Source organism: Anopheles moucheti, chromosome 2 (genome assembly GCF_943734755.1).
Source record: "Anopheles moucheti chromosome 2, idAnoMoucSN_F20_07, whole genome shotgun sequence".
Classification (NCBI taxonomy): domain Eukaryota; kingdom Metazoa; phylum Arthropoda; class Insecta; order Diptera; family Culicidae; genus Anopheles; species Anopheles moucheti.
In genome coordinates this window covers 36,362,977-36,381,213 of record NC_069140.1, presented here as the reverse complement: position 1 = coordinate 36,381,213, position 18,237 = coordinate 36,362,977, and the positions used below count along the sequence as shown (strand labels likewise).

At 42.3% G+C, this 18,237-nt stretch overlaps 4 protein-coding genes across 6 annotated transcripts in view; 2 read left to right on the top strand and 2 right to left on the bottom strand.

Moving 5' to 3' along the window:
* Positions 1-92: 92 nt before the first annotated feature.
* Positions 93-3,405, top strand: LOC128303833 (leucine-rich melanocyte differentiation-associated protein-like). The gene is made up of 4 exons (XM_053040913.1): positions 93-1,462; positions 1,555-1,785; positions 2,107-2,246; positions 2,316-3,405. Exons 1-4 carry the CDS (start codon positions 1,325-1,327, stop codon positions 2,680-2,682), a joined length of 876 nt encoding a protein of 291 aa, XP_052896873.1. The 5' UTR covers positions 93-1,324; the 3' UTR covers positions 2,683-3,405.
* LOC128303816 (replication protein A 70 kDa DNA-binding subunit) lies at positions 2,446-4,990 on the bottom strand. The gene is made up of 3 exons (XM_053040890.1): positions 4,770-4,990; positions 3,202-4,707; positions 2,446-3,127 (listed from the first exon to the last, which is right to left on the bottom strand). Exons 1-3 carry the CDS (start codon positions 4,803-4,805, stop codon positions 2,819-2,821), a joined length of 1,851 nt encoding a protein of 616 aa, XP_052896850.1. The 5' UTR covers positions 4,806-4,990; the 3' UTR covers positions 2,446-2,818.
* A 362-nt stretch (positions 4,991-5,352) lies between these two features.
* Positions 5,353-6,613, top strand: LOC128303844 (phosphoglycerate mutase 2-like). Its single transcript, XM_053040924.1, has 2 exons — positions 5,353-5,578; positions 5,650-6,613. The coding sequence occupies exons 1-2, from the start codon at positions 5,476-5,478 to the stop codon at positions 6,312-6,314; spliced, it is 768 nt and encodes a 255-aa protein (XP_052896884.1). The 5' UTR covers positions 5,353-5,475; the 3' UTR covers positions 6,315-6,613.
* A 9,290-nt stretch (positions 6,614-15,903) lies between these two features.
* Positions 15,904-18,237, bottom strand: part of LOC128303789 (heterogeneous nuclear ribonucleoprotein R) — a 44,540-nt gene continuing 42,206 nt past the window's right edge. For 2 of the 3 annotated variants that reach the window (XM_053040870.1, XM_053040861.1), the window contains one exon: positions 17,139-17,281. In XM_053040870.1, the coding sequence (XP_052896830.1) occupies positions 17,272-17,281 (10 nt within the window). In that variant the 3' untranslated portion in view covers positions 17,139-17,271. Of the gene's footprint in view, positions 17,282-18,237 lie in introns of all 3 variants that reach the window. The other variant, XM_053040880.1, reaches the window with a different exon arrangement.

Here is an 18,237-nt window from a genome sequence, read left to right as displayed (position 1 = left end):
GTGCCAGGAACCAGCAGTCATTCGTGAACCGGTCATTCTAAACCGAGGGAAGGAGCACAAAAACTCACCTCCATGTATATGCCGAGAATCACTACAAGTGACGAATGAAGCGAAACGCACGCCGTGGTTCGAACGTTCCAGGGGTTTCCTGTCGGGTGTAATATGATGCATTCGTTCACCAAGCGCTTGTCGGCACACGATTAACAAGGCCCAGTACAAGGCCCATTCGCTACATACATTGGGCTGCTGCTCGTAGTAGTACGGAGAAGATCAAGCCTGCGCTGCAAACAAATTATTTAAAACAATAAAAACACGCATCCCCGGCAACTGATAAGCCACCGGCGAGGTACGGTTTGCCGGTACTATTATCGTACCAACACTGCACAAGAACAAAGTGACAACATCGAGCCGAAATTACCGTTCGCTTGATTATGATGCTGAACAGTGCTGGATGAATAATCAACGTGTAGCAGTGTGCACAGCATCCGAGCCTTCCCAACAATGTCGCTAGGGATTTAAACCAGCGTGTCCGAACGTGTGCAGGTGAAGAGGAAGTATGTGCGTGTGTGTGTTGGTGTTGGGCCCTTTCGCCTTTTACAAAACACGAGCAAGTTCAACCGAGCGAAGAAATCTCAAGAAGCGACCACGATAGAGAACGTATAGCGCTGGGCCACCGTATTACTGATAAGAGGCCATCGTCGGCGGTGGTCATAATCGTGCATTAAGCGTGTGGGCAAATATGTGCTTGGCCATCAGCGCGAAGAAACACCGCTAGTGATCGTGTGCGTACAACCGGGTGATGAATAGACGGTGTAATCGACCGCGCGCGCCCTAGCGTCACTCTCGCTCGCACGATCATCGACCAGTATCATCAGCGATCGGTTTAGCGATGCAACAGCAGTGCAAATAATAGCCCGTACTCGATGTCCGGTGATGCCATTACAATACCCCAACCGGTCAAGAAAGGATAGTGTGTGCGCTGGGAGAACCGTCTAGCAGCTTCTTGCTAAGAATCCGCCCGTGAAAACGTTCCGGTTCGCCAGACCCGTGATCGTGCGTGATCGTTTCGACACTGTCCGCGGAGGAGACCGTGAACTTCCCTAATCGGTTTTCCACCACCACACGTATTGTTTTAGGTGCGTTCCATTGTTTGACGTACCACAGGCGCGTGCGTTCATTATCTGTTCAGCCCATCATTGCCCGGGTGCAGTTTGTCAACGTCCCTGGCGGTATCGTTGCTTCCCGGTGGAAATCTTTTCACACCTAGCGTGCGTGTGTGTGTGCTTTGAGTTTGTTCTCGAGTGAGCCAGGTTCGGTTGTGCCAATGTTACTAACGCAGCTGGAGATTGCAGTCGGAAATCCAACGCTCAAGCGGAAGTATAGTGGGGACTACGGTGCGCTAAAGAAAAAAATGGAAGCCATCAACTGGAACAAAATCATGTACATCGCACAGGAGGAAAAGGTACGTAAGAAGTCTCCCCATAAACCGGCGTCAGCCAAACAGGGTTAATCGAGTGCGTTAATACTATGTTTTGTCGCCTCTGTTTTCGGTAGCTTCTATACTTTGATCAGAAAACGTACCGACTTCCGGAAGCGATCGTGACGATGTACGCCGACCGGGTACAACATCTCGACCTTAGCCACAACAAACTGTCGTCCTTCGATGCACTGGAACGGTTCCCACTGCTGGTGGAGCTCGTACTGGACAACAACTACCTAACGGATGAGATTATCTTCCCCGCGCAGCTGAACAATGTGAAGTTGCTCTCGTTGAACAACAACAAGGTAACAACATAGGAGTGGGCCCCCGATTTTGTTTCCTCCACTTGCATCTCAAGCTCTATGGCTGTGTATGGCCACAGGCCTGCCAGGAAAACCGATATGATAAGACAGCTTCGTACCGAATCGTATCACAAAACCGCAAGGCTCAAAGGCTATCGGAATCTCGCATAGTCTCTCGCAAGGTCTTCTCTCGCCGATAGCGGGATTCCTCCTGTAGACAGTTGCAATTCTCGCATTACCAAGGCTTTCTTCCACCTTGCACAAGGTGTGCAGTACGTAAGTGGTAAAATTGGTTCCATTAGCAAAGTTTTCTTTTTGTTGCAGTTTAAAAATTTGGATCTATTGCTCACGAAGCTTTCGCTCTGCTTTCCGGAACTGGAATATCTCAGTCTGCTGGGCAATCCCGCCTGTCCGTGCCATCTGCTGAACCTGAAGTATACGGAATACGACTATCAGAAATATAGGTACGTTACAGAGATACTTCCCAGGTCACCCAGGGGGCCCCCGATGCTAATGGATCTATTTCCTTGCAGACTGTACATCATCCGACACCTTCCGAAACTTCGCATTCTGGACGGCCAGAGAGTAAAGAAGATGGAACGAGATTTCGTACGCTGCCAGTTGGAGAACTACGGTGAAACGCTAGACCACGACCCGAATACCGTTTCCGGGACGGCAAAACAGCAGCAAACGATCCGGAAGAGCAACACGCTGAAGCATTTGTACACGACCGTCAGCAGTGGGTTGGGACTGCGCCGAAAAACGATGCCCGTGTACAGCCCGCTGCCGGAAACGTTGCGCGAGGTCGGTGATCATCGGGGCGCGTACGGGCGATGCCGTTACCGGTACGTTGGCGCACAATCCGAGGGCAACCGGTTCATACTCAACAATGACTTATGAGTAGCGGATGAGCATTTTTATTCTTTGTGTATAAGTGTGGTTTTGTTGGTTTTAAATTAACTTTAAGAAAGAGAAAACATATCATATAAAGGGAAAGAAAAAATGGAATTTACGACTACGAAACTGTGGCCGCCAGTTAGTTCTTTCCCACGCCGGTCAGCTCCTGGATGCTCTTGATCAGCAGTGCGTTGTATTCCTTGTGGTTCACCGGTGCTGCACTAACGGCTGTCGTTTTGTTACGCGGCTGCTCACCAAAGTACTCCACCTTCGTGCGCAGCTTGAACACGAACGATTTGAAGCTGATCGCTGAGAACAGCTTTTCCGCTTCCTCCTTCTGGTATTCGAGGCTACTACCAATTTCCTGCGACGATTTGCCCAGCAGCTCCTCGGCCAGCTCCGTAAACACCGTTATCCAGCGATTAGACGTCCAGTCACCGATGAGCATCTGAATAAACGGTAGAGCAAAAGCGAGGGGATTATTATTGTGTGAACGGAGGGACGCATCAATGGGTGACTTACATTCACCAACAGCCGGTACTTGAAGTTCGGGAACTCGGCATTACACTTCTCACACCGGTACTGTCCATTCTCCTGGTCGATCACCTTCTTGTTGCATTCCGCCTGCGGGCATGCTTTGTACACGGCGTTGGCCGACTTGATCGTGTGTATCATTGCCTTCACCTGGAAGTAATCGGGCTTATCGCCGGCACCAAGATTTCGGTCCTTTGCCTCCTGGAACGATAGCCACTCGGTGTTCATGCCAGCCGCGCCACCGCCCGTACGTGCCGACACGCTGCTGACCGACATCTCGCGACCGCCGTTTTCGAACCATCCACGCACCTTGTGCGCCTGCTCCATGTCCGGATTAAGCTTCATCACGCTGCCACCGATCAGTCCGAGCGATTTGCCACCGCCGAATTCCGACACTCGGGCCCCTTTCAGCATTACGACCGGGTTCGTGGTGGTGGGAAAATTTTGCGCATCATCGCCCCACAGCGTTAGCTGGACGGAGGCGTTGCTCGCATCCACGAGCGTTATCTCGCGCTTTCGCAATTCCCGGCCGGATGTTTTCGCAGTGAACTGTAGCACATCGCCCACCTCTTTGCACATACCGACCACGTCCACCATCGCGTTCGGTTCCATGTTGCCGATCTGGGATATCGGCACAAAGTTGTACTGTATCTCCGGCATCGTACCGTCCACGTCCTTGCATTCCTGCACGATCGTGTCGTTTGTCATCGTCATCTCGTAGTCGTTCTTCAGGCTCGAGTACTGCTTGTTGGCCGGCTTCAGCTGACACTTGGAGATGAAGTACACCTTGTCGACCTCGATCATTTCAAAGTATCTGTCGCACTGTTCCTTGAATCCGGTGATCCGTATCTCACCCGACTCATCCATCACGTCCATGCTGAACAGCTTACCCTCGCCTTTCGCATTGCTCCAAGTGCGGATGCCCGACTTGGACATTACGCGTGCTTTTATGACCCATTTGTTCTGGTACGGGCTGAGCGACGAAATGGGATGTGTAAGCGAGTCCCCGATCGAGGCGGTCGGTGCTGTGCTCGCGGACATCGATCGGTTCGCGCTGCCATATGTCGACCCGTTGCTAATACTGCCGTTGCCAATTGTTTCCGCCGGACGGGACGCCGGCATGGACGAACCACTGTTGGTCGACTGGGTCGGAGTGTCCGTTATTGGTTGCGGATCACCAATCTTTTCACCTACCAAACTGCCCTCCTTCAAGACGGTCAACTCTACGATAATCAACACCCGCTTTTCTCCCTTCTCGTTCCGGTTCACGACCGAGGTGGTGTAGCGATCGATTCTGATAATGGTGTACTGCGGCAGTTTGTCCTGCTTTTGCAAATCATTTAATTGCGTGGCAAGCATGGCGAAGCTGTACAGAGACTTCCCGTCCGATATGAGCAACCGGAAGCGTTCGGATTGTTCCCCGCTGCCGGCAATACGCTTCGAGCCAAGGATCTGCACCACCGGATTGGGTAGCTCGTTACCTTGCATGATTTCCTACGTTAAAGTAAACACAGGTATGATAGATGGCTGATTGTCTGCACACAAAGCGTACTTACCGCAAGGAATCCTACGGTTAGTCCGTGGGAACTCATTGTGCTAGCGTAGCGGTGTTTCTATTACTTCTCCTTCGAAAATGTGAATATACGTCTTGCGAACACGGTCACTGTTACACTGAATGAATATAACTAGAAACTGTTCGAAACACACCAAAAACCTATTAAACACTACGAAAGTTGACTGATTACAGAATATATTAGCCACACAACAAGCTCGCTTCGATCCGCTGCACAATATCTGCCGAGAAACAATGAAGAAGGCGCCAAAAAATTTCAAACCTGTCACTGACATGACGCGCCATGAAAATACATGGAGAAACACAACACCACGCGCCAATGCACATGAAGGAAAACTAACATAAAACTATATTAAATCAAATGCTTTTAGAAACTCTATTTGATAAAATGTGCTTTTGGTTATAAGAAACAGTTTTCGTATAGAGTGAAATTAAATGAAATAGAAATTAGTTATCCGTTTGTCTTCCACGCGACCAATCCATAAACAAAATCTTTTAATCAAAACATACGTCAGCCACTGACAGTTGTGCGCTAAGTCTGGTGACCTTCATCCGATGCAAAAGGTCGTCGTTTCGGATTCAAGTTTGCTCCTGTGCTCCTACAGCATTTACCGTGCTATCCGTATCCTGACGGGTTTCTTCAGCCACTAATTCGCGCGCACAAGTGAAAAATCTCGCTGCTTAAAAGAATGGCCGGAAAGTACCGCATCGTGATGGTTCGCCACGGTGAATCGGAGTGGAACCAGAAGAATCTCTTCTGCGGCTGGTTCGATGCGAACCTAAGCGACAAGGGTATGTACGGGTCGATAAGGTTTCACATGTTTGTTGTGATGTAACTATGTTGTAATGTTGCTCTTTTTTAGGCAAGGAGGAAGCATTGGCCGCCGGCAAGGCTGTGAAGGAGGCTGGCCTTAAGTTCGACATTGCACACACGTCGCTGCTAACCCGTGCCCAGGTTACGCTCGATTCAATCCTTAAGGAATCGGGCCAAACGGCCATCCCAATCCAGAAGACCTGGCGCTTAAATGAGCGTCACTACGGTGGACTGACCGGGCTAAACAAGTCCGAAACGGCGGCCAAGTACGGTGAGGATCAGGTGCTGATTTGGCGCCGTAGTTTCGATGTACCGCCACCAAACATGGAACCGGACCATGCCTACTACAATGCGATCGTGAAGGACGAACGGTACAAGGATGACCCGAAGCCGAACGAATTCCCGATGGCCGAATCGCTGAAGCTGACCATCGCACGTACGCTGCCATACTGGAACGACATAATCATTCCGCAGCTCAAGGAGGGAAAGAATATCATCATTGCGGCGCACGGTAACAGCCTGCGCGGTATCGTCAAGCACCTGGACCAGATGACGGACGAAGCGATCATGGGGCTGAACCTGCCCACCGGTATTCCGTTCGTGTACGAGCTGGACGAAAACCTGAAGCCGGTCGTGTCGATGAAGTTCCTGGGCGATGAGGAGACGGTACGCAAAGCGATCGAATCCGTCGCCAACCAGGGCAAGGCGAAGTAAATGAACAGGGATGCTTGCTTTCGAATATTCTCTTTATGTTTCTTTCCGTTTTGTTTCGTGATGCGTCCCCCATCGTTAAAGTCGTTGTTGAGCGTATTGCAGTCAGTTCGTCTGCCAAGTCAGTCAAGTAATTTATTTATAGCGTAGTCGTGCTGTATAGAGTGCACCACTCTAGGAATGTACGGCATGTACGATGTGTTCGGTACCCGTATCACGCCAGACCAGATTCCACGAATCGTAATCTTAATAATGTATTGTTGAGCATAAACCACGGAATAAAACTTCGTTTGTTGACTGTCTGTAAAGCTAATGTTTTCTTGTAGCATATAAATTAAAATACGTAAAATCAGTTTTAGCGATTTCCCTCTAGTAGCTATTCTATATACCAAATTTGATAACGTTATCAGTAAAATTGTAGCAGCTGTAACGAAAACATTCAAGGAACTGCGTTCGAAGATTTGTTTTAACTGCTGGTTGCACCCCTCATCTATCGAATACACCATTTATCATAACATATTGCTATTATAATAGATAGGTCAGATTTTAATTTTGGTCGTACACAAAATTAGACCATAAAATACAACAGAATACAAAAAAAGTCGATTTGATCGATGATCGAGGGACCCTTTCTTCCCAACCTTTCTGCTTCGTCGCCCTTGACGACGGTCAAGCACTCCTATTTTGTCTTTCAGTACATCGCCTATTATCTTTGGGTATCCTTGGTACTCTAATTACATCAAGACCCCAGGATCCCAACAACCCCAAGGACCCCAAGAATTTAATTACGGACTAATGTCACGAAAGCAAACTAACTACTTGCAGGAGGTACTGACTGTGATATGACCCTGGTCTTGGGAACAGATTTCAATTTCGCGGTAGTAGAGAAGTTTTGCTATTTGCAGCAAAGTGATAGTGAAGTGGTCCTCGCCGGCCATGAGTCATGGAAGATACGGACCAACGAAGGTTTACGTTCAAGGAACTGGGCAAGTGGAGTAGAAGAATGAACCACGAATGGCTGCATCAAGTGGAACTAAGCATGACGGAGATTAGATGCAACCGAAGGTGAAAAAATGCAGCCTTGGACCGAGTTTCGAGTTTTCCGAAAAGCGCACCCCAAACAAGACCGCAGTTACTTCTTTCACATGTGAAAAGGGATAGACAAGGGGGGTTAACGGGAAAGTGAAGCACAACGCAGCTTGATTATTATAACATTTATTTTTTATTTTTAGTTTTCTTTCGTATATAGAGCAGTTACAAAGGTGGTTGATCTTTTCCTTTTATTTCTGTCCTTCCCTAACTATCCCTACGGTGCTCGTTCACGCTAATCCTGCGCCTCCTGGCCACCTACCCACCGTTTCCTTTATTACTGCCCCTTACCTAAAACGCATCCATTTCTGGCTCCCTACAACTGCTGCCCGCGACACTCCTCATGTTCCGTGTGCCGGTTGTATAGGTGGTGTGGTGGGTGTGTGTAATTTTACCTCTCTTACTTTGCCTCCTGCAACGTGGTGAGGAACCGCTGCTGGGTAGTGTATCGAATGCTACACCCACAAATGTTCCCATCCGTTGTGAATTGGTTTTTTTTTTTGTAGCCAGTTTCGCAAAACGTGGGGAGGAGAGCAGGTTTCGTACTTCGTGGACCAAATAAACGCTTCGTCCCTTACTCGCCCGCTGGGGGTCACACAATATTCGCGCCATTCATTTCGTACACGTGTGTTTTGACTGGGGGTTGTGATCTTTTCTTCTTCGGTTTTTCAAGAGTTACACTATATTTTAATCCCTCACCTGTCACGGGGGTTTCGTGGTGTATGTTGTTGTTTTTGGTTTGCTCGCAGGCTTCCTGTCCTATCCTTCCATCTCAGTTAACTGTTCTGTTACAAAAGCTCAACACAACACCGTTTGCATCCAACGGACTCTTCACCAGTGCATTTTGTTTTCTCGCTTCGCCATTTTGTTTTTGATGATGAATTGGATTGATTTTGAAATTCTTTTGCCCCCAACGCAATTGCCACGGGAGCGGTTTGAAAAGCTGCCCAAAGTTGATGCAATCGGAATTTGAAACTCGCATTCACCGAGGAGAATTCAATTGAGCAATGGGTACGGCGTGTTGTTGATGCTTGAAAGCCAAACAAAAAAACTAACTTCAAACTTGTCTCCACACTGAGAAGATCTTTTTCCCCCTGGTTAGGATCTGGTTTGCCGCTTTTGCGTGAGTTTCGATATCCGTTCCTATCACAGCTTGCATTACAAGCTTTCCATGGGCAGTATCAGCCATGTGCGGGGTTTTGAAATGGCAGCTGAGATGCTTCCCAAGTGACGGGTTTTGTTGGTTTGCTAAATGGTATTACAATACGATGCAAGAGTACATAAATGGCGCAGTGTTCTCTTGCGGGGAAGGGATGTACACATCCCTATGCTTAACAACTTCTTCCTTCCTAGCCTGAGCCTTCCGCTAGAATCGCTCCTGCTATGGGTCCTGGTTTTGGGGTTGGTTGGTTGGTTGGCTAACTGGTTGGCTTTAATCAAGGGGGCACGGGGATCGTGTATCGTGTTCTGCTCACTGCACTGCATATGCAAACTCCACCCCAACTCTATGTTGGCTCTCTTATATTAAGGTTTTCCTGTGTATGTGTGGATGTGTGGGTGTGCTTCCACGATGTTTTTTTTTACCGATTGAAAGACGAAAGGGCAAGACTAAAGGAGATAAGATCTTTCCGAAACACCTCTTTCGATCTGGGCGCGGTGCTGGATTTTCTGAGAACAAACGGAAATTCAACGAACCATATCGCTAATAGCGTCTTGTTACATGTGTTACATCGGTGTTGTTTCTATGTGGCAATGTGTTAATGCTAATTGGTACAGATCAATTCACCTGTCTACCGAATTGGTTGGCCATCAGCAGAACGGTTCAAGCTTGTTACTATCGGTTCTTTATTGTATGTGCTGTCTCTTGTCTACCTGTGATTGCCAATTTTCCACACAATCAGGATGCAACAAAGAAAAAAACAAACAAAACTAATGCTAAAAGTGTACTACAAGAAAGTGAAAATGAATGCGTGGAAAATGCGCCAAATTAAGCGATATTTTATGTATTTTGTATAATGAAGTAAAAAGAAAAACGGACCAAAACTAAAAATTTCCAATAGTATTACATCTTCCAACAGGTTTTACAAACTGGTCCTTTGCATACTGTATGTGTGCGTGCGTTTGTTGTGTGCCTGAATGTGAATTTGTTACTTGCGAGTGTTTCATTATGTTTTTTTTTTTGGTTGGGTTTTGTTAGCTTTTCCATTTTTATTTACGCACAAAATCAAAAACATAATTCTTAATAATAAGCCTGCTGTTTATTTTACGCTTTCTTGCTGCTATTTCCATTTGTTTAGTCGTTTACGTACACTTCTTTTTCTAACTAAGTGGGGGTGTGTTTCGCTTTTTAAAGCGTCGAAAGCTATCGGCGCACTTCTATTATCACTATTTACTTCTTCTTTGCCACACCGGAAGGCAGCTGCTGCTGTGCTAGTATATGCTTAATATGAAAGTGGCAAAAAAACGAACAAAATCAACGAGCAATATGTGTATTTATGTATATATTATGAAGGACATACATTTTATTATCTAAAAAATAATAAATCACGACAACCGTGCACGGTATCGTAAGGTGGAAAAAAAAGATATGAATTACAAAAAAGTACTTTATATGTATACGAATAAACACATGTGTAAGAGTGTGTGTATGTGTGTGTGTGTTTGTTTTCGATGTGAATATTAAAGGGTATTTGGCAAAAGTTTATCAATTATTATGACGGTTGCTTGTTTTTCTTTTGTTCACTGCAAAATATTTCAAAACTCTAACAATCAGTTGATATTTCCATATTGTGAATTGTACAATTCAATGGAGTTAAATTAACTTTTAGTGCGGGACAAGGGATACGTTGTTATTCTAACCATAAACCAGTACTATTTTCGTTTGCTTTCTAGCTTTTAACTTTGCCCTAGCGAAAATTTTCGTTTAGTACTATTCGCGTTGGTCAATTATAGTAGATATAGAAATGTGTAGAACGCAATAATTAGATACTATCAGATTATACAGTAATGTACGGTGCTTAATGGGGTTTGAAGCGCAAAGCGGAAACAGTCACGTGATCCATAACTATTGTTGTTAGTTAGTAACTAAAATCTTTCTCCCATGATCAGGTAGACTATTATTTGATGTATTGATTAAATAAATGGAGAAATGTCGAAAAAGGACAAATTCTTCCCCAAAACAAAAAGAAAATCGTTTGCTTCATGTAAAGAAACCAAAAAAAAACATGAAAAACATTAAAAGGATGTACGTTTCCCAGTCCTGTTCGATAAATGGAACAAACCAAAACGAGTAAACATAAAAAAGTGTAAAATAAAAAAAAACAAAAAAAACATGAAATGATATAAACACCAGGAATAATACACAATGATGAAATTTGTAAAAGTATAACAAAAACACACATTGTGTGAAACATGACAAAACAAAGAGAACAATAACGTGAAAGCGTGAAAGGGGAAAAATACACTCTTTGTGCTTCGTTTTTGGACACGGGTAGCCTGCGAGCATGAAGGAGATAAATGAAACAAACAAAAACAAAAAATTCCCCCCGGGACCATAAATTTGAAAATTTCCCTTCCGTTTACATATAAAAACATAACAAACAAAAAAGATGAAAAAAAACAATCGATTAACCAACTTTTTGTCCAAATATTTCAACGGAAAACTGATACTAGCCTCGCGAGAAATATGATTTGTTTGAGGAGGACAAAATGAACATGGCCTGCTTTGATTTCCACTGTTGTCTGCGCGTGTGTATTCATTCAACGACATGATCGTGTGATCGAGATGAGATTTAGCTGGTCGCCCTCTTTACGAATTACTGCACTTGGATGGTTTTTCTTCATGAGTGTTGATGTGTTCGGGAGTGAAAGAATTGCATTAAATTAGCTTACGAAGACTACACACCTTCCTCCTCTGTATGCGTGCTTCTTCCCCAAGTCGGCGACATAGACTTCTTTACTATTACTATTCTGCCCTAACTATTACTATTCTGCCGGTGTAATTTTGCGTTAAGATTACAATAATAATAGTAATAACATAAAATATAAACTTCAAATATTGCATAATTTATCATCGCGTTTGCTTAGCGAATTTGCTCCCACATTCACGCACGTTTCTTTCCCAAACCGACAGTTCACCCCGTACGATGGCGAATATGATGGCGCAGTGTGAAGAGTTTGCAGACAATCGTCTAGGAGAAATGTGATCTCGGCTCGTTATGATTCTAAATGGATTTTTATAATAATTACCTTCGTTTTGTTTATGTTTTATCAACTGTGTGAATGTTTGTTTTAAAAGGTCCTGCACTACCGTAAGCTCTCGGAAACTCGGAAAAAGTTGGCTCATTTTATGTTATTGAAATGTTCTAAAGATTGCAAAAAGTTGCATGTTTTGTATGTGTATGTGTGTGTGTAGTATTGTTATCAATTTCTTCCTATAATGTTGCATAGAATAGTTTGTCGACTATTTCCAATTCTACGTAAGCTCTTATTGAACGATGGTTTTAGCCTAAAACGAACGGTTCTATACGTCCCTTAACCGAACTTATGTTTCACACCCTCACTCAACGCATCCCTTCTCTTATCTTTCCGCTCCCCCTATACTCCATCAAACACACTACTAGTACTACAAAAAGAATGGTGAAGTGAGTGTCCTTATCTACTCTGCTGGAAGCATCGGTTTGCTTCGAGCCCTTCACACTTTCGCGTTTTGTTTTTATATTTCAATCAGTCTTTTCTCCCGCTTTGCTTGTATAAGGCAGCTCACGAATTGTTGGGCACCAATATATTAGAAAACTCGGCGTCCTCTGCATATTTTTTTTGTCTCGAACCCCCCGTTGCCCTCCTGTTCTTCCACAGCTCTCCGCATTCATTTGATATCTTGACAAACTAACGACTAAGTTTAGCAAATAGAGAAAGAAAAAAAAACAACAACACATCGCACGATCCCGCCCGTTAAACCTCTCCCTTGTCGCTTCATCACTGCCGGGACGGGGTTTTCTCTTCGGAGTTGTTTCGCTTATATCACTTTACAGACGCTTACGCTAAATAACAGTATGCTTTATTCGATTGTTATCCCTAATGTTACGGTATTTATTTTTGTTTCTTTCCCGGTGATTGGTTAAAACGTTTCAATGTTTAAATTTGTTTGTTATGTTGGTGTTGAAATTTGAGTGTGTTTCTTTTCTTTTTTAAATCTGACGGTTCAAATGTATGTTTGTTTTTGTTTTTATGAAATTCTATTTTATTATAAGTGCTTCCCGTCCACTATGTTTTGTTTGCTATCGTGCATTTTTTGTTTAGTTTCTACCTGATTACATGTAAAACAAAAGGAAAACCAGTAAACGCATTTGCCATTGAAACGTGAAGTTGGGACAATATAAGAAAGATGAAAAAGAAACACAACATTATGCAAAAACAAAATGGGGGGAAACAGATTGTGAGGAGAAGTAGAAACAGACAAAAACAAACTAAACCACAAGCAATCGGTTGCGGTTAATGGAAACATATGAAAATGGCAAAACAAAACGTTTAAGGAACTTTAAACACGATACATCAAAATGGCGATTATTACAGGAGTAATTAAATGAAAATAAAACAAACAAACAAACAAAAAACAGATAATGAGTGATAACGTCCTAATCCAACAAGTGGGTGCTAAAGATGGGTATAGTGTGAGTGGGGTGTTCCCTATTCCTTCCTTTATATTGGTATTATTTACTGCAAATGGTTCGTTTACGCTGAGGAGCTTTCATTTATTGTGTGTGAATGTGTGGGTTTTCTTCATTCCTTTATCGTTTGGTGTTACTATTGATAGTGTTTAAGTTTTGTATGAAGCGGCAAAGTATTTGTTGTTTAAACAACTAAGTGCAAAATACAATGCTAATTGTCGATAAGGTTCGATTCGTTTGCTTTCCGTTTGTTACTGTAATCCGTTTGTTGTTTTGTTTTTCCCAGTTCTCGAAAGCCCACGCCCGTTACGATCTTATGTAGGTTCCTAGCCAATGTTCGGCGATACTATTTTAAACTGTAGGTGAACTAATTGGGGTAATTTTCATCCAGATAATATAGGTTTTGTTTAGCTTTTAATAGTAAAAAACAAAACAAAAACAATTGAAACAAAGACATTTCTCATTGTTTAGATACAGGGTTTTGCGTAAAATTAACAGCAGTTTTTAGCCTTTTTATGTTGTAGCAGCAGCAGCAGCATTCCCGACGCTATGGGACATTCTTTTCTCGTGATGGGAGGGGGTGGTATAATGTATTCTCTCTCCTGCTCTATCAAGAACCGCGTGCTCTTTCTCTTTCGAGTGCTTACATATTTCGTTATACCATTCCGTTTGTTTGCAATTAGTTGCGTGTATATATAATAATAATTATAATTTTAATGTTCGTTTCACTTTTGCGTTATTCACTGTATGTATTGCAAAACAAAAAAAAAACTTTAATTCTCACTGCGTTCCTAACAAAATAAAACAAAACGAACAGCAAGGAAAAACATAATCAACGTCGTTCCAACTCTTTTCCTTCCATATACTTTCAGTTCATCCATTGTTATGTTTTGTTGTTGTTTTTTTACGATGTGCTTAATCATTTCCGCATGTTTTCTAATCCGTTTTTAAATTACACCACTGTTTTGTGTTTTTCATATATTGTCTTCATGTATAGTTCTTCATTGTCCTCGTACTTTCTTCATACTATCGTTTATTTTTTTCGCTCGTTTCCATAACTTGCATGTTTTCTTTTGCACTATTCTGCCGCACGTCTAGGAAGAGTATTCATTTCATCAAAACGCTATCACTTTACCCACTTTTGCCTTTTTGCTCAGTAATTTTGATCATCTACCCCCGGAAACTGTTCCCTGTAGGTCTGTGTGTATGTGTGTGTGCTGTTTGCCGAAAGAGGAAAAAACGTGATTCAGCATACAATTTTGAACAATCCTAATCATCCTAATGAACACGGGAATAATTTTCCATGATTTTGTTTTTTTGTTCCGATTTAATATATTTTTGGTCACACCAGTACCAGGAAGAAAATATAACGAAAGTAATACATAAATTTTCGACCGCCTAAACATATTGGAGTAATTTTGTTTGTTACACCAAGAATAACGTTATTCTTTGTTTTCTTTTTTGTTGTCCCGAATAATACTTGCCTTCGCGATAATGAAAGCATTAGTTACAAATTGAATCACCTTTTTTAATCGTCCGATTCCAATTCTTCCTTAATAAATTTGAACACTATTTTGCTGAACCTTTTTTTCATTCCTGTTTGCTTGTCTAGCAGTAGTAGTACACTGTGTTTTTTCTCTCTTTTCTTTTTGTTTGCCCTTGCCTTACTCATTTCATTACCTGTTAAACTTATACAACCAAAAAATAAGCCTAGAATCAACTTTATACCCTCTACTATACGGGTGTTAGCATATTAATTTACACATTTTTTACCGTGACTGGTTGTTTCTGTTGCCGTTTTGCTTGTTTTATCATTTTTTGCTCTTCCCTATGGTTTCTTCCTCTTCTTGTTACTAAATTTCTTCATTTTCTTTGTTTTTTCCACCGAATATATCACACCACAGACTTTAAGGTTCAGTTTCACTTTACTTCCTTGTTTTTTTTGTTATATACCAATTGGCCTGAAATGCATGTACACACACATAAATATTCCTTTCGAAAGTACCAAACAAACAAAAAAAAAAAACGATTTTTTAAAACAAAAACTATTCAGGTGTTATTATGTTTATCGTCAACGATATCGCACACCGGTACACACGTTTGTGTTCATTCAATCGGATAATCTTTCTATCGCGCACTATCTCTCGCTCTGTCTCAATCTCTTTGATTCGTTTTACTTTCTCTCGCATTCTTTCCTATATACACTTGTCAATATACGCACACAAAAAAAAACACATGTTTTGCACCATTTTGTTTTGTCTCAAAATCAAATTGAAGGAACAAGAACAATACAAAACAATTCCAACATAACCTCAAAATAAACTTTTTTCTCTTTTTCACGATTTTTACTAACGAAACATTATTAAAAAAAAATTCACGAATCCAATATGCTCTCGACTTTCACTTACTATCACGATAAGAGTTTTGCGGTTTTGCAGTTATTTTTTTCCTTTTTTTTAGCTTGTATGTGCCTGATTGCTTTACTTTTTTCTATCGATGTTTTCTTCATTTTTTGCTTCTTTTCCTTTTCTGTTATAGCGTTTTATTTACGTCCAGCTTCTGGATCTTGGATCGAAAATTCGAAACAACAGCTATAGGCCGAAATTAAAATTGAAATAAATCGAAGAAAATAATCTTAATCACGCCTTACTTAGAACTTCCTTTACACTGGGAGGAGTATACGGCATTTCGTGGCCACCACTACACCCCCTATACGTTGCCTCCCCCTCCATCCTTCCTATCACCCTCTCTTCATCCCTCACTTACACACAAGCAATTAGAAATTATTGGTAATATTATGCCGTTTCTGGGCGGTGGGCGCGGATGCAAGTTCACTTTTGCTATGCGCTTCTACATATCCTAAGCCTTCATGTAGATTATTGAATTTGTAAAACGGTGGAGATCTCGATTTTGTGTTTAATTTTTTTTCATCATTTCTTTTTCTTTTGCTTGCATTATTTTATACTTTCCAAATTGCTACACGTTTTCAGCACAAGGCGTGCCGTATTGGTTGTTTGCCACTCAGCGCGGAGTTAAAACAGAAGAGCAGAAAAACGGGCTTGAATTAGTGAATGAATACAATTAAACCCTCAAACCCCGTTCAAATTCGTCTACGTATGTTTGGTGGTGCCGATGGCGCGAGATTTATCGGAAATCATTTGAAGTAGTAACTAACCAACCGTATGGTGTGTCCCTTCTAGTATTTTTTTTTCCGCGACTTCGTAAAAGGATTTTGCTTTCTTTTCTCTTTTCTTGCACAACGAGTTTTCCCTGTCTTCGTGTTTACATTAAATTTTAAACTTTGTTTAGCACTGTATTTTTGTTTCCTTTTCTCTCTTTCGCGCACAAAAACGGCTCACTTTGGGCCGTATTTTAACTCCACTGCTATCGACACACGAGTCCGTTTTTGACGTTTGACGAAATGGTACCTATTCTAATGTATCGGTTTCTAATTGCTGTAGAGAATTTTCTTTTGCTTGAAATTTTCTTTTTTAATAACGCGACAAATAAAATCAGTCTGCTTCTGCTTAATTTTGTAATGTTTCCTACCTTTGCCCTACAGCCTATTTCCTTTTTTGTCGCACAATAATCTTTCGCTAAAATTTCTCACTGGCTCTGTTCGCATTCTAGCTTTCTTTTCCCCGTTTCAGTGTTTGCCTTAAATTGTATGTGGGTATACTCAGTTCGACGTCACCGCCGTTTCCCTCGTTCCGATCTTTTCCTCTGGTTTGTTTAAACAAAATTTTGCATAATGATAGGGTTTTGTGATTTCCAATGAATACAAATGTTAAAAGAGAAGAAATTTGGTGTCGAGCACATAATTATAACACTAAACGCACGATGATGCACCTGCCTACGCTGAATACAGGCGCACGATCACACCAAAAATTCGACGACCGTTCTTTTTTTAATTGCTGAAGCTCCGCTAATTCTCCATACCGTAGATTTATGTTGGTGGGGTTTTTGTATGAGTTTTTTGTCGCAGTTGTTTTTTGTTGTGGGAAATTGGGAGTATACCTAGCTCCACACGTAATGTTTAGCTCCACGCCGAGTAGGTATCGGTATACCATTGTTCTCCACCGTTTGCCCCTAGCGGCTGCTGAGGCAATGGTTGACTGCCCCAGTTATTACCAAAATTTGCTAATGCTCCATAGCGTCGTTTGATTTCCCCTTGATTATGAGGACCTCCTTCGAATTTGCGCTTACCGATTGCTGTTTACGATGAACATTTGCACGATGCACCGCAAATTGCGATGATGGTTCGGGAAAAAGAGGGGGAAGAGATAAAACAGTGAGCATTAGTACACAATATAGGTATAAAACGGTTTACACGGTCTATGTTAACGATTGCGCTAGATTTACGCGACAAAAGATACACTGACTCTTGTTACTCTGATTACTGACGGTAGTCCTAAATTTGTGTTCGTTTTCGCTCGTGAACGTTGAGTGCGCCACCAGGCGCCTCCATCGGCGTTAACGTTTTACGCCTAAAGTTAGGTAATATAATGCATAGGTGCTACCATTTTCGAAAACACACAATTGCTTCAGTTCCAAAAACACATTCCATCATTAATCATTGTATTTGTTTCTATTTCACTGATTAGTTTCGAGATTCTTTCCACTGGTTGACCGTTACGAATGTAGTCCACTGTGTTCCTGCGAACAAGTGGCGGTGTGTTCCCGCATTTCTAACATCTTCTCTCTTGGCGTCGAAAAAATTTGTTGGGTACTATTTTAGGATTGCTATTTATTCAGTACAAACTATTTGAAACAACAACTGAAGGAAAAATAGGAACGTAATGATAACTGAGAACAAACGAGAAAAAACAAACAGAGCAACTGATCCTAATCCGATCTTCACAGTGTACAGTTTCGGGCCATAGTTACGAACTTCCGGCTCACTACCTTCCCGGGAGGAAAGCATCCACCTTAAAGATAAGGCACAAACAGTTCCGCTTGAATGCTTTTTAACATCTTCATTTGCTCATTTCTTCCAGTTGTGAGGGCCAATTTCTTGTGCAATTGTCTAATAAATTGGATATGGATGGGGATGTAGAGTGCTCACGTAAAAGCCATTATCTGCCATTATTTTCATGAACAATTTTCAGTCAAATAGGTCCAAAACGAGAAGAACGGAATGTTTCGTATTCGATTTCCATAAAACGAAA

What these genes read in the sequence shown, in the direction of transcription:
- LOC128303833 (XM_053040913.1), top strand. Translation starts at nt 1,325, where the DNA reads ATGTTACTAACGCAGCTGGAGATTGCAGTCGGAAATCCAACGCTCAAG. An exon ending in TCTCGTTGAACAACAACAAG is followed by an intron (nt 1,786 to 2,106) that starts GTAACAACATAG and finishes TTTTTGTTGCAG; the next exon opens with TTTAAAAATTTGGATCTATT. An exon ending in TACGACTATCAGAAATATAG is followed by an intron (nt 2,247 to 2,315) that starts GTACGTTACAGA and finishes ATTTCCTTGCAG; the next exon opens with ACTGTACATCATCCGACACC.
- LOC128303816 (XM_053040890.1), bottom strand. Translation starts at nt 4,805, where the DNA reads ATGAGTTCCCACGGACTAACCGTAGGATTCCTTGCG. An exon ending in TAACCGTAGGATTCCTTGCG is followed by an intron (nt 4,708 to 4,769) that starts GTAAGTACGCTT and finishes ACTTTAACGTAG; the next exon opens with GAAATCATGCAAGGTAACGA. An exon ending in AGTACCGGCTGTTGGTGAAT is followed by an intron (nt 3,128 to 3,201) that starts GTAAGTCACCCA and finishes CCGTTTATTCAG; the next exon opens with ATGCTCATCGGTGACTGGAC.
- LOC128303844 (XM_053040924.1), top strand. Translation starts at nt 5,476, where the DNA reads ATGGCCGGAAAGTACCGCATCGTGATGGTTCGCCACGGTGAATCGGAG. An exon ending in TGCGAACCTAAGCGACAAGG is followed by an intron (nt 5,579 to 5,649) that starts GTATGTACGGGT and finishes GCTCTTTTTTAG; the next exon opens with GCAAGGAGGAAGCATTGGCC.